The 15,943-nt window shown below is 39.0% G+C and overlaps 1 protein-coding gene across 5 annotated transcripts in view; it reads right to left on the reverse strand.

Annotated features, from left to right (window-relative positions):
• The window catches only part of DGKI (diacylglycerol kinase iota), a 442,305-nt gene that overhangs the window by 106,162 nt on the left and 320,200 nt on the right, over nt 1-15,943 (reverse strand). For all 5 annotated transcript variants that reach the window (XM_045063016.1, XM_045063015.1, XM_045063018.1 and 2 more), the window contains one exon: nt 42-121. In XM_045063016.1, coding sequence (XP_044918951.1) covers nt 42-121 — 80 coding nt within the window. The remainder of the gene's footprint in view (nt 1-41; nt 122-15,943) is intronic.

The following is a 15,943-nucleotide window of genomic DNA, read 5'->3' on the forward strand; positions in this document are numbered from 1 at the left end:
AATGGAAAACTGAGAAGAAATAATTGGCTAAAGAAACTCACCTCCTGTAGGCGGTCTATGTACATACGGCAAGTCTCCAAATCACAGTCTCCACGCACAACTAGAATACCCAGAGGGATAGCTAAGGGGGAAGGAAAGAGAAAAGTCTAAAATAACATATTTGATATTTCTAAATTGGCATATATTTGTTTCTTACGGTTAAAAAAGTCTCTCATAAATACTATTAGTGTTTTGGACATTTTAATATCCCAAATTCTCCTCAAACCTCCCCTGGGACCCAATCTCTTTATTTTGGATACTTTCCCTGCATGAACCATGCTGTCCCTTGCTACCTGGTCAGCCTTCATTTTGTCTTGGTGGTCCTGGGATGAAGTATAATGTCACAAGAACAGTGGGCTGCAGGACTGGGAGGTGGCTTACCGTCAGCTAACAATTTATGCCTGCATTTGCGATAGTCCATGTATCGCCAGAGAGGAATTAAAAATTCTGGACACTTACTCCTTTCCCTCATGAATGTGTGGGGTTTAATATTTCTGTCCGTTTGTGGTGGTTCCCTGTTCAAGAGACTCAAGCTACTCAAGGCACTGTTGTTACCTCGTGGCCAACACCAGAACTACACAGGCATGAAATGTTTAAAAATAAATAAATAAAAGGTTCTTGACTTTAAACATGGTCAGTGGAAATGCAGTAGCAGCAGGGCTTTAGGGAACAGTTAGGAAAAGTTGCTATGCGTCTTAAATACCTTCTACTTAGGTGGCGGTGAATGTTCCACGACGGCTTTAATGGATACAACTCCCTACATCAGAGTCCTGAAACAGTGTCTCCTTTCCAAATTTTCAAAAAATGTATTGCCTATCTCTAATTTTAAAAGTATAGTTGTATAATAAAATCCATCATTTAACCAAAAAAATACCTTTCAAAATTCTGAATTAGCCAATTACAGTTTAGCAAGCACGTGATAGGACACTGGTATTCACTAAAGATTTTCTAAATCTTTCATTCACGGAATTGTTAAAGTCTCATCATCAATAAATGGGTCTGAAAATGAAAATGTATTAAAAATTAATAATATAGAGCATAAAATACATATAAAACACATGGAGAAATTTTGAAGAACCCACAAGGTTGTAGAGAAGATACCTATACACAATAATAAGTATAGCATAGGCTACATTAAATGTATGAGCTTAGTCATTTGAAAACTGTAGGAGAGAGGAGCTAATTCTTGCCTGGAGGGTACTTTTAGGCTCTCTGTAAGATATGAAACCCCACTGTCTCTTTTAGTTAGAGAAGTAAGGACAGTCTGTAGAAAAAGAAATAGCTTCTTCCTCATTATGACCTCTTAAGATTGGCAAGCTTAAGAAACAGGGTGTGATATTGATGTCTCCAATGGAAACCAAAGTCCTACATACATAAAGCTTGAAAGCATTCATCATTGGGTAGAATTATGTAACCATGTGCATAAGTATGGACTCTCTCATCAAGAATGACTTGTTTACCTTCACAACCATAATGTCTGGTAGAGCAGAGGTAAATAGTCAATAAGAGTTTGTAAAAAGAGGAAGAAGGGCTTAGAGAGTGTTCAAGCATGAAAGAGCTAAGTCAGCTTTCCAGGGGAGGCATAAAAACAACGGTTTGGAGCAGGAGACAGAGCATGTGTTGGATTGGAGCAAGTGGGAGGGGGGAGTAAGCAACAGGGTAAAGAGCCTTCCAAGTGTCACATGTTTAGGGGAAATAATAATCTGGAAAAGCAGCTTTTCTCTTCTTGTTGAATATAACCAGAAACATCAAAACAGTCATCAGTATGGAAATCATGCATCTTTAAAAAATGGAAAGGAAATTCAGTGAGGAGATTCCTAAAAGTATTGATTAAACTAATCATCCTTGGCTAGACCACCACATAGGTCCAAATAAGGTTACCTACTTAGGTAAAGAAAGATTAAGGATTTCTGACACTTAAGGAATGAGTGGGAAAAGCTAGAATTTTGGCTTAGAAAGTCAGTCAAATATTGTGGAAATAAAATGTAACTTACTAACATGAGAGCCCATGTTAGAATCTTAGTTAAGGATGTTTACTCTTAATTTCAAATGTGAGAGTGTAGAAAAATGAAACTTAGTCAATACTTATCTATTTACTTAAATTAGGAGACACATTTTATAGAAATGCAGGAATCCTGTCAACATCTCTGATTACCTTCTATTTTCTATACTGGGAGTTAATATGGTCATAAATTCAATGTACTTGGTAGCAGATATTTTAAAATACAATTAGAGAGTAGATATTCCAGACCTGAAATCAAGAAGGTAGTGCTAGGAAAAAGCTTTCAAAGACCTGTCATTCATTTCCTACTGTAAGTATAAAGTCAGCTACTCTGCAATACTCTGCAAGAAGTCAATTAAGAGAAGGAGTGCTTTTGATTGATGTTACCTATTAATTGGGCTTAAAAAAACCATTCTCTACCACAGTTTCATATGATGATTACTGACAATTGCTGTCAAATCTATTCTATGAAAGTAGTAGCATGCACTACAAAGGATTTATAGTCATTCTCTCTTGGATTCAAATCTGCTGCTTTAATCTTACAAATTATTCACATTAGCTCTCTGGCCCTTATAGTGATGACTATGGTATTTAGGATAGGTATCTTCTCAAATTTTGTGAAGAATAAATGCAACACTCTATTTAAAAACGAATAACCAAAAAACTATACTCCCTTTACTATCTTTTGAACAACTTTAGCTAGAGAACGAACATATCTCATCATGTATCTTTCATTTCACCATAATACTATAAGGATTAGCTGGTAGTTCCATATATTATATTCCTGTTTTCTTAAACTTCTACTCTTCCTGCAATGAGGAAAAAAAAACTATAGTATAAAAATACTGTGCTCTGAAAGGTTCTTGTGGGGCTTGACATGGTGGAGAAAGCAGAAATATGTGGAAAATTGTCATCTTCCTTTAACAAAATTGACAACTAACTACCACTGCAGTGGCTTCCTTCATATTAACTGGGAACAATGGAAGTAGTTATCACTTGAACATTAGCATCATGAGCCCTGCTCCTGATGACTCATCTTATTTTGGCATTAGAGATTTTACTTGATGCCAGTAAGCAATAGCCAACCCTCAACCTACATAATGGAACTTTTATTGCAAGGACCAAGTAGAATTTTTAAGTTCTAAGCAATAAAGAACAAGCCGGTTTCTTAGTTAAGATGGCAGATTTAACACCCACATTTTCTCTTACAAGAAATGCTATTAAATTACAGTAAATGGATTTTTTTAAAGGTATAAACCAAGAAAAAAGAAGAGAAACAGTGAGCAGATAGTAACAGATGAAACAGGTGGAAAATTGGTAAGTGACCCAGAGCTCCTATAGAGTCTAATCCTAAACCATGGGTGGGATTGATGAAAACCAACATGATTTATATACAAACACCCTCAGAAGTCTTACAAATTGGCAGTCTGAGGTGCCTCACAAACCGAGGATGGAGGGGGTAGCCAAAGTAGATGACTAGATTTCACCAACCACTCTGGCAGGTGCAAATACTTTACAGACAGTGGGGGATTAACTGACCATCTGAAGAATGCAGAAATCCTCAGATTTCTTCCCTCACTGGGCTCTCCAATGGTTGGCAGCCAGAACCTTACCTTTTTGGAAAGAGATCTGAAGCCTCCTCTCCAGGGAATTCTTAGAGAGTTGAAAGAAAATATTCCATCCATGAAATATAAACAGATTATATAAAAGAAGATAAAGAATATGAGGAAGCAAAAGGAGAAGGAACACCATTCAGAGCACAAAAAAATTCTTGAAAATAACAAAAAATTGACAGGATAAATAGAGTTTAATGGAAAGAATAGAAGATGAAGTAGAGAAAAAAAGTAGAACAAAAAAATAGAAGTAGAACAAAAATAAAATGAGGCACAAAATGCAAGAGAAACATTAAGAAAAATAAGGCTGGGCTAAGTGGTCCAACATTCAAATAATAGGAGTTCCAAAAACCAGAGAAGAGAGAAAGGAGAAATTATCAGAAATAAAATAAAAACTATTTCTTAGAACTGAAGAACATTATGGGATGCCTGAGTGGCTTAGTGGGTTAAAGCCTCTGCCTTTGGCTCAGGTCATGATCCCAGAGTCCTAGGACCGAACCCCACATTGGGCTCTCTGCTCTGCGGGGATCCTACTTCCCCCCTCTCTCTCTGCCTGCCTCTCTGCCTACTTATGATTTCTGTCTGTCAAATAAATAAATAAAATCTTAAAAAAAAACCCAAACAACTAAAGAACATTAGCTTCAAACTGAAATGGCCTGACAGGTAGGTGCCCAGCACAGTAACAAGAGGAAGGCATTTTATATTAAAATTTAAGAATACTGGGGACAAAGAAGCATCCATGAATTTCCAGAGAGTAACTGGATGACATACAAAGGACCAGGGATTAGATTTTTTTTTTAATTTTATTTATTTATTTGACAGAGATCATAAGTAGGTAGAGAGGCAGGCAGAGAGAGAGGGGGAAGCAGGTTCCTTGCTGAGCAGAGAGCTAGATGTGGGGCTCGATCCCAGGACCATGAGATCCAGAAGTTTTAACCCACTGAGCCACCCAGGCACCCCCAGGGATTAGATGGTTTTAAACCATACAGGCAACTATAGAGTCAGGTAGGAAATTAAACAAGGCCTTCAGCATTCTAAGACTTATACATAATCTAAGCTCTCAAATGATTCCAAGGATTGAATAAAGGATACACCCTGTCAAGAAGCTACTGTAGTCTTTCCCCGAACAAAAGTTGAGTTTGCAACCAGCATGACAAATACATACAGTGCAACATATGGGGAATGCAACAAAGAAGAGGAGCAAAGGAGACTTCCGAGGTGGGGCTAGACAAGCCTAGGATGACAGATGCAGTGGGTTGCCAAACAGTGTATACAGCGGCACTGTGACTCAAGAGACCGCTACGGGGGCAGCTGTCATCATTACAATTTTCATGACCCTTGGAGTTATTTTTCAACCCAAGGATACAGCCCAGGTGAGTCTGAACCCATTTCTTATATATATCACATTATATTACCCAAACTGTCCTCTGCTTTCACCTGTTTTTTTTTTTAATATTTTATTTATTTATTTGACAGAGAGAGAGATCACAAGTAGGCAGAGAAGCAGGCAGAGAGAGAAGGGGAAGCAGGCTTTCTGATGAGCAGAGAGCCCGATGCAGGGTTTGATCCTAGAATCCTGGGATCATGACCTGAGCCGAAGGCAGAGGCTTTAACCCACTGAGCCAAGCAGGCGCCCCAAGCTTTCACCTGTTTTTGAGAGCAAAAGTTAGGTTATGGTGAAGCAGAAACATTCAGAGAAGTGTTCAATCCCTCTAACTGAATTTCTGACAAATGCTTCTCAGAATCCAGTCACTACCTGGCCCCCTAAATCCTCTTAAAACAGGCTCATGTGCATTCTCAGGGAAGTAGAAGCCAGACATCAATGCAGAGACTCTTTTCAGCTGTCCTAAAAGCCTTCCTTGACAAGTGAAATTATCATTCTTTCCTTACATGAGGAGGTGTAAGTCGGCCAGTCTGTCTCTATCTCTATTACAGTGTAATTCCTGTTAGAACAGAATTGCAGCTGAATGGGGCTGCTAACCTATTCAAAGCACAGATAAAACTATCTCCAATGGGATCATTAAAAGAAGGTGTGTGACCTCCAAGAAAAGCTTCTCAAAAACTGCAAGGATTTGCAAAGACTGGGTTTTTAGCTTTAAATATATACGTAGAAATGTCAGAATTTCAGAGTCTTGAAGTTAAATAAAAACAATGTCACTTCCTGAAAAGAATAAATCAGAGTTTAAAATTCAAAAAATAGCCAAGTATTTTAAACAATATTGTAAATCATCAAAAATATAGATAATCTTAGAATGAATTTATTCTATGTTGACACTACTCAGAGATACCCTTTTTAAAAGTTGACATTTCCTTAAGGATCAATCTTAGATTTACTGACATAATCAATACGTTTTATGTCCAATACTCACTCTCTTTGTATCAACTTATACTCAGTCTTGAGAAACCAAGAAGCTGAAAAAGAAACCGTTCCCTGGAAAATAACACAGGTGAAAAGCTAGGCAAACTTGTGTTTGGCAATGACATTTGAGAAAAAACACCAAAAGTGTGACTCATGAAAGCGAAGAGCAGTAAGTTGGACTTCACTAAATTAAAACTTCTGCTCTGTCAAAGATACTGCTAAGGAAATAAAAAGACCAGACTGGTATTCAAAATATGCAAAGAACTCTTAAAACTCAACAGTAATAGTCAATTCAAAAGTAGGCAAAAGATCAGGAGGTATCTCACCAAAGAAAACACATAGATGGTAAATAAGCCCATGAAAAGGGTGCTCAACATCATATGTCATTAGGAAAGTGCAAATTAAAACACCAAGATACCATATATATCTATTAGAATAGCTAAAATTGGGAAAAAAAACAAAACAAAAAAAACCAAAAAAACCTGACATCATCAAATGCTGGTGAGAAGGGAGAGCAACAGGAACTTTCATTCATTGCTGATGGGAATGCAACATGGTACAGCCACTTTGGAAGATGGGTTTTCAGCTTTAACAAAACTAAACAAATTCTTACCAGCAGAAGTACTCCTTGGTATTTACCCAAATGAACCAAAAAGTATGCCCCTACAAAACTTTGCACATGAATATTCATAATTGGCTTTATTCATAATTGCCAAAACTTGTAAACAACCAAGATGTCTTTCTATAGGTGAATGAATACACAAATTTATCGTTGTACAATGGGACATTATTAGGCAACAAAGAGAATTAAGTTTTTTAGCCACAAAAGATAATGGAGGAAGCTTAAATGCATACTGCAAAATGAAAGAAACTAGCCTGAAAAGGTCACATGCTGCATGATTCCAACTACGTGGTGTTCTGAAAAAGGCAAAACTATGGAGAGTAAAAAAGTCATGGTTGCTAAGGGTTACAGGAAAGGGATGGATGAATAGGTACGGCCCAGGGGGTACTTAGTGCAGCAAAACTACTCTGAATGATACTGTCATAGTGGGTATGTGTCACACATCTGTGAAAACCCATAAAACTGTAGAACATGAGCATGAATCCTAATGTAGAAATGTGGACTTCAGTTAATAACAATGCATTAATGTTTATGCTCATCAACTGTTAACATATGTATCATACTAAAGCAAGATGTTAATAATAAGGGAAACTATGTGTGCGGGGGTGGGGAGATGTGTTGAGGGGATACATGGGACTCTGTGTATTTTCCACTTAAACTTTCTGTAAACCTAAACTGCTCTAAAAAATAAAGTCTACTAATTAAGAAAAAAAGAAAAGAAAAAAAAAAAAAGAAAAAAACAGGCTCTGAGTTTCCCATAGAGAGATACTTTGTTAACATCTAAGAATTTGCTTACATATAGGAAAACAAATGTTGCCTACCTTCTTGGACATAGTTTTACACTAGTAAAGAAGTCTTAAGATGAGGGGAAGAACGACTAGAAGTAAAAATCAGGGAGGGGAGGCAGGGGACTAGAGAAAGGAAGGAAAGTCCTAAGGAAGGACTAAGGGTGGGAGGGGGCGAGTGGAATCTTCCCATAGTCCTCATTAGTTTTCAATGTGTCAGAGTTATCAGGGAACTAAAGTTCTAATTTGATGGCTGACAGTAATTAAAGAGAATGAGTTGTCAATGTTTCAATCCCATTCCCCCCCCCCCCACATGTGACACAGGTCCATTTTACAACAACTTGTCATCATTAACTGCCACAGCTCAGTGGAACCAACACAAGAAATTAATAAGCATATTAGCATTCAAAAGGATACACAAAATCCCAAGAACTTTATATTATACCATGCCATAGCTGGAGTCTGTAAAGGTTTTCATGAGCCCTGGCTCCTGTGATTAAAAGTGATCCTAGAGTTTGTACTCCATAGCTTGAGCTAAACCTTACCATAGTTAGTTCAAAATGTCACCCACAAGATAAAAGTCAATTAGGTAGTCTTCACTGCATTCTGTATGAGGATATATTTTGGGGGTGCGCTTTCCAGAAAGTAGCAATTTCCCTACAAATCCGGGTTTCAAACCACAGATTGAATTCTTCTTCTTATCCTAGTAGGAAACTGAGAAGGCAACCCAAGGGACATCCAACTCACTTTTTTAAAAAGTATCCTCTTAAATGCTTTGTCATTTATAATAGCAAAAAATAACTCCTGGTATTCACTTTCACTTAACTGCGTGTGTGTGTGTGTGTGTGTGTGTGTGTGTGTGTGTAATTGTACAAAAATACCTGTCAGGTCTACATATGATCCACTTAATTATCCAGCACACAAGTTTTAAGCATTTTCTTGTGCCAGAGACAACTGTAGTGCTAGAAGATGAGGGCACAACACTCAGTAAGACCCAGTACCTGCCCTCAAGGTGTTACAGACCAGGAAAAGAGAGACATAAAGATAATCTCTTGATTCTATTCCATGTGTATGCCTTGTGATTGGAATTCTGACAGAGAAGAACCTAATACGCTTAGGACACACAGAAATTGCACACCTCCTAGGTCAGGACACACTTCAAGAGGAGTTATCCCAAATGAAGACAATAAGGGAGTCTGGCAACAGAGACAGGAGTTTGGCAGGCACAGGAAATTCTCTTAGTCTTACACCATCCTTAGATTCTAAGAAACCAAGGTACGAAAAGCAGCACATATTCAGGACTTAGGAAAATAGGTGGGTACAGAGTATAAGGGAGCAAGATCAAGACTAGAGGCTTGCATTATTTTTTATACTAAGGAGTTGAGACTTTATTCTCAAAAGGATGGGCAGATAGTCTAGGGTTTCCAACAGATGATAAAGGTTTCACATTTACATTCACTTAGAATGTCTTCATGTTCCCCTCAGCTTGACTATGCCTGAGACAGTGTCTGACCTCCCAGTTCCTACTTAGAAGACTTTCAATTGTACATTTTTCTCTGTCCTTTTAAGATGCCAATCTTTTCCCAGAATCTCAGTCACTTTTGTAACCCTAGATTGTCTTTCTCAAAGACCTGGGAGGCATCTCTCTGAAATGGACCCTTCAAGGAAGATTGTGTCCTGATCTTTGAATATCCCCAGGTGGGTAGGAGCCTAACTCATTGCTGCTAATAAGTAACAATTAACAAACATGAATAACCTAATCACAGTGACTAACCTATTGCTAATGTCCTCCACTACTATTTTACTCGCTCACCCCAGTGCTTAAAATTTCTCCTTCCTGTGTCTGATAGCCATTTGTATGTCTTCATTAGAGAAGTGTCTGTTCAGGTCTTCTGCCCATTTTTTGACATGATTATGTTTTGTGTGTGTTGAGTTTGAGAAGTTCTTTATAGATCCTGGATATCAGCCTTTTGTCTTTACTGTCATTTGCAAATATCTTCTCCCATTCCGTGGGTTGCCTCTTTGTTTTGTTGACTGTTTCCTTTGCTGTGCAGAAGCTTTTGATCTTGATGAAGTCCCAAAAGTTCATTTTCACTTTCCATCAGGGAGATTAAAATTAAAACCACAATGAAATACCACCTTATACCAGTTAGAATGGCCAAAATTAGCAAGGCAGGAAACTACATGTGTTGGAGAGGATGTGGAGAAAGGGGAACCCTCTTACACTGTTGGTGGGAATGCAAGTTGGTGCAGCAAATTTGGAGAACAGTGTGGAGATTCCTTAAGAAATTAAAAATAGAGCTTCCCTGTGACCCTGCAATTGCACTACTGGGTATTTACCCCAAAGATACAGATGTAGTGAAAAGAAGGGCCATCTGTATCCCAATGTCCAAAGCAGCAATGGCCATGGTTGCCAAACTATGGAAAGAACCAAGATGCCCTTCAACAGATGAATGGATAAGGAAGATGTGGTCCATATACACTATGGAGTATTATGCCTCCATCAGAAAGGATGAATACCCAATTTTTCTATCAACATGGACAGGACTGGAAGAGATTATGCTGAGTGAAATAAGTCAAGCAAAGAGAGTCAATTATCATATGGTTTCACTTATTTGTGGAGCATAAAAAATAACATGGAGGACATGGGGAGATGGAGAGAAGGGAGTTGAGGGAAATTGGAGGGGGAGATGAACCATGAGAGACTATGGACTCTGAAAAACAATCTCAGGATTTTGAAGAAGAGGAGGGTGGGAGGTTGGGGAGCCTGGTGGTGGGTATTATGGAGGGCATGTATTGCATTGAGCACTGGGTGTAATGCATAAACATGAAATCTGTTACATTGAAAAGAAATTAAATTAAAAAAAAAAGATTGAAGGTATTCAATATTGGCAAGAAAAAAAAAAATTCTCCTTCCTTGCGGTGCCTAAGTGGCTCAGTGGCTGAAGCCTCTGCCTTCAGCTCAGGTCCTGGGATCGAGCCCCGCAGTAGGCTCTCTGCTTGGTGGGGAGCCTGCTTCCCCCTCTCTCTCTGCCTGCCTCTCTGCCTACTTGTGATCTCTCTCTCTCTCTGTCTAATAAATAAGTAAAATCTTAAAAAAAACTTCTCCTTCCTTTTGTCACAGCAGGGTTGAGTTCACTTTCTCTTCCTTATTGCAAAAGTCTTGAATAAGTCCTTCCTAGCCTGTTTCATTTGTCCACTTGCAATTTTTTCTTTGATATTTTAGAAGAATTTTGGGAGGAGATGTGGAAGACAAGGTGAGTGGCTGGAAGGTGAGTTAGGAAGAGTTTCAGCAGCAACAGAGAGGAACAATGCTGAAGCCCAGAAGAGAGGAGTGGCAGCAAAGGTAAGAAAGGAGAGACTAAAGTTAAGGAATCAACTCCATGAAAAACTGGATAGTGAGAAGGAAAAGAAACAAGGACTACTCAAAATTGTTTAGAGTAGCCAAGACAGCTATAACTTCCTTGTGACCTGCCAAATGCCACACTGGACTGTGGCCTGCTGAGCTGGGGAGGAGGGAGATTGAGAGAGAAAGAGATGGACCGATGGGTTATGAAAACAATATGAAACTGACCTTTGTAATGATGGATGAAAAAGACCACTTACAAATACATCGAAGGCAGTAGATAAGAACTGAACTATCTGAAAGGGGTTTCGGAGTTAGAATGTGGTTAGAGCCAGAATTCTTAAGAATTCCCAAGCCTGGAGAACCAAAAGCAGAAGGAAGGAAGGAAGAGGAAAGGGGATGTCCTAACTCCCCAGACATCCATTCAAACCCCGTACTACAGCATCTCGGAAAGTAAGAATTACTCAGTAATAGATCCTTTTCTTTTCCTCTTAGCAATCACTGGCATGAAGGGTATAATAAATGGAAAAGCAGAAGTGAGAAAGAAAATCTAGAAAAAAAAAAAGATGTTAAAACAAGTCTTCTGAACAAAAATAAAAAGAGTCCGATGGAGAATGCATCCCAGGCATGGCTAGTATGTTTAAAATTGCACAAGTTTTTTTTTTTTTTCTTTTTTTCCGTACCTCTGATGAATTTAATTCATGTATTACCAGTAATAATCTATGGGAAATTATGGGCAAAGGCCCAATACTCTTATAATTATAGACACCAAAGGTCTAGATGAAACAGTTTTATGAAATGTCATAATCTTCCAACTTAATATGAAAGTTTACCAATAGTGATGTAAATTTCTACTTTTGATGGAGAGAACTCCATTTCAATGAATGTTCCTAATGTCCCATTCAATGAAATTCTTGTAAAACAAAATGTGTTATAAAATTCCTTGGGATTTATTCCCAGGGTAAAACGTAATAGCAGCTTTTAATGGTGAGGTTCTAGAATGTGCTTGACAATGGGCACTGGAAAACTATTTCCCAGGTGCATTTATCAGTAAGGTAGTATTTGCAAAATTCCTACATACAGAGAAGAACAGCCAGTGATAATTTACTAGAGCCAGCACTCTAGTAATTAGGAGATGACAAATACTTGGTTATGACATTGGAATGTTGGCTGCATGGCCTAGCCAGCCAAATAGATATGAAAGTCAGAGAAAACATTAAGGGCCCAAAAGCAAAGATTCCTAACTGTACCTAAAACTTACATACTCAAAATGATGGTTAGAGACCCTAGCTCAAAGACTTTCCACAATTTCAACATCACACTATATCTATGCACTGTTCCACGATGGGCAAGGTCATCAACAGTTAGATACAGAGGACACAGTCATATGGCTCTGAATTTCTGAGTTCAATGGATATAGGTGGAAAATTAATGACAGAAATATTTCCTAAAAATCTTCTGAAGAGGCCTCAATCTCTTTCTGGAAGCAAAAAGAGTAAACAAATTACATGTGGACAGCTGCCACACAGAGAAGAGAAGCAGGGCAGATTTAAGCAAACACACCCTTATTATCTGACAGCCCAGGGGACTCTAATTCCGTTTATCTATGACTCCAGGAGAATGCCATGGATCAGTGATTCAGGAAACCCACTAAGTATGAAGAAAAGATGCTTTACCCAGTAGGAACTATGAAAAGTCTACAGCTTTTACTTGTGTTGGGAGCACATAAAATTGTTGTTCTGAGTCAATCTGCAAAGAGGTTATTTTCAGATTGGCACACATTTCTGTACTTGGTTCTATTTGGCTCAATTATCTTTACTAATAAATTGGAAGAATACACAGAAGAAATGTCCACCTTGTTGAAGATCAAACTGTGGAGTTATCTCTGACTACAACATCGGGCTAGAAATAGCCTGAAATTTAGATTGCCTTGCGTTTATGTTTCCAATTTTAATCACTCAAATTCCAAGTGAAGAATATTTGGCTTAATGATACTTCATGTCAAAAAGAACTTTTAAGAAAAGGTCATCATTAACATTTTGAATTTCTTTTAGCTAATTCTGACACATCTAAAGAAGATAGTTGATATTCCAATTCCCTGAATTTGGAATAGTAGGGAAGTCAGGTCAAAAAAATGCAAATGAAAATTTGGAGGCTAGTGGTCATATGAGTCTAATCCTTAGTACCTAGAACAGTGCTTGGTACATTGTAGGTACTCAGTAAAGAATTGTTAATGAAGAAGTGAATTAAAGGACTTAAGGATTTTTGGTGTGTGGGTGGTTCTTTCCCCGCCTTAGTTCAAAACTCAGGTGCTCAGTTACTGTAAACAAGATGAGGCTTCCAGAGCCGAAGTGCCCCATCTAAGCCCATGATGGGACTGAGGCACTCATTCCCTCAGCTGCTGGACTGTGGGCTCTACTAAGTGCTCACAGCTGAGTCCCTCTCCTGGAAGGACACTATCCCACTCAGGGTTTGCTTCCTCTCAGGGGACATCCTGACTTGCCTCTGACAATCCTTACTTCCACTGGGACAACCCTAATGGCCATTCCAGATCCAAATGTCCCCGTGGGAGGCCTCTCTTGCAACTGTATTACAGCTTGACATCTTCCTCTGCCCTGTGTCGATGCTACTTTCCTCCGTCTTCACAATTGTTGTTCCTTCTTGGAGAGTCCCCAACAAACCTCCTACATAGAAGACTCAAGAGCCTCAGATTCTATTTCTGAGGAAACCCAACCAATAACAAAAACTATGATCCCAAATTCTTTCTTTAACACACATTTCTACAAGGTCGCAGCTATGACTTTATAAAGAAGTAGAGCTGTGTATTAGGAAAGTGTACTGGATTAGAAGAGAAATGCAGTTCTTATTAAAACCCTGTCATAGCTATGTGACCCCATGGGAGGCCATCTTCTAAGTGTCCCTGCTATAACACATGCAGATTAGTGTATATGAACATCCTCTGTTAAAGCATGAAGTAGTGTGTGAACACTAGGTGTTTTATTATGAACTATGATGTCACAAACACAGTGGCTGACCCCACACCACTCACACATTAACATGATGCATAAATATGCAACAATTTTATACAAGACCCCTGGATAGAAGTCTTTAGAGAGAAACTTAACTGCCATCTAAGTTGATGTTCTAGAGTTGTCAACCTGGGAAGGTACCAACAAAACAAACTAGGTTGGCGTATGGACAGTAAGAACTGGTCATTATTTTGTGTGTGTGCCCAGAGTTAACTAATGAAAGTGAAAAATATTCCTCTGGTCAGAGACTTGGGGATAGACCTACAATGGGAGGTTCTCATTACCAAAAGCTCAGTTTCAACAATGAAAGACTTCCTTTCTGAGACCTCCTGTCATCAGCATCTAATTCACCAAAGCTCTGGAAGCATGCATTTTCTTGTAAACAAAGCAAGGCTTCGGATCATACACAGAATTGGGTTGCAAAGGGATTTATGTTAAAAATAAGATCATCCACTCCCAGCCCAGTACTCTCCTGGCATCTGAATCTTTGAAGCTGGAATGGAAGAAAGTGCACTCATTCATAAGTCAAGACCCTTAGGAAGTGACAGATCAGGCTCTACACACTCATGAAAAGCCAATGAATTAAATGATCCATATCTAAAATGCTGTTCAGCAATCCGGCCTGGGCCACTGATGTGTTCCTCTTCAGATTGATTATTTCCAACTTTCTCTGCTCTTCCTGAACATTGATACCCTCCTGACCCTACTGTGAGCTAGGAACTATGAAAAGTCTACAGCTTTTACTCGTGTTGGGAGCACATAAAATTGTTGTTCTGAGTCAATCTGCAAAGAGGTTATTTTCAGATTGGCACACATTTCTGTACTTGGTTCTATTTGGTTCAATTATCTTTACTAATAAAGGCTTGCTTATTTCACTGAGAAAATAAAAGTGATCAGAACAGAACTTCTGCTTCTCCTTTTCTTCTCTTGGCTTACAATCAAAAAGCTTTTTTTCCTAGTTCACGTGTGCTGCTTCTTGGTTGCTGTGGGTCCTCTACAACCTCAATCCAAATCCCCAACTCAGCTGCCTCTGCCTTTCCGGCTCTGTACTCTGCAGAGCCTGTCCCCACTGCTCCACTGGGCACTGGATTCCATCTCTGCTCCTTCAAAGGCATGGTCCCTGCAGCCTCTCTTCTGAATTGAGTTCTCTTTCTCTAGGAAATGGGTCCCATCAGGAGAGACAGCTGTACTATCTTACAAAGTAGCAAAAAAATCCTCCCTGGATTTCATGCCCAACTTGCAGCCACCACTCTGTTCTCTCTTCCCCTTTAGAGCTAAACATCTAAAAACAGCAACCTATGCAGACTGGCTTCCTTCACTCCCATGTGTACATGTGCCCATTCTATTCACCTTCACCTTTTTACTCTTCAACTTCTTCTTCTTTTTTTTTTTTTTAAGATTTTTTATTTATTTATTTGACAGAGAGAGATGACAAGTAGGCAGAGAGGCAGGTAGAGAGAGAGGAGGAAACAGGCTCCCTGCTGAGCAGAGAGCCCAATGCGGGACTGGATCCCAGGACCCTGGGATCATGACCTGAGCCGAAGGTAGTGGCTTAATCCACTGAGCCACCCAGTCCCCCTTACTCTTCAACTTCTTGGGCGGAAACTAATAACCACCTTCTGCCCAGATCTGTTGACTAGTTCTTAGCATGCAATCCTTACTCCGTCGCTCCCACTCTGGGGCATTTGGTAGAGTTCTCACTGTTCTCACACAGAACATTTTTCTTCTCTTGGCTTACAATCAACAAGCTCTGTTTTTTTCCTACCTCACTGTGTGCTGCTTCCTGATTGCTGTGGGTCCTCTACATCTCCCCCACCTCTATTTACCAAGTTGCTCAGGTCAAAACCACAGAGGTTTTGGGAGAATTAAATTATATGATAGGAGTAGAAATATTAAGATGTTTCCTTGCTCACAGTAATGGTGCAATAGGAGTTAGCTATTATTTTTACTTATTATTACATTTTAACTAAAAAATATACGATCTAGACAAAAGTTAGGGAAGAATAGCAAAAGAAATGAAACACAAAACTCTGGGTAAATGTCAACTCGTGAAAAAGAGGAAAAGACAAACACCCTCCCAAAGGGGTAGACAGTGCCCTTCAGAGAACAGACCAACATCATTTAACTCCTCAGACAGATTTCAAAATG

This window comes from Mustela putorius, unplaced genomic scaffold (assembly GCF_011764305.1).
Source record: "Mustela putorius furo isolate JIRA1106 unplaced genomic scaffold, ASM1176430v1.1 tig00003845_pilon_pilon_pilon, whole genome shotgun sequence".
Classification (NCBI taxonomy): Eukaryota; Metazoa; Chordata; class Mammalia; order Carnivora; family Mustelidae; genus Mustela; species Mustela putorius.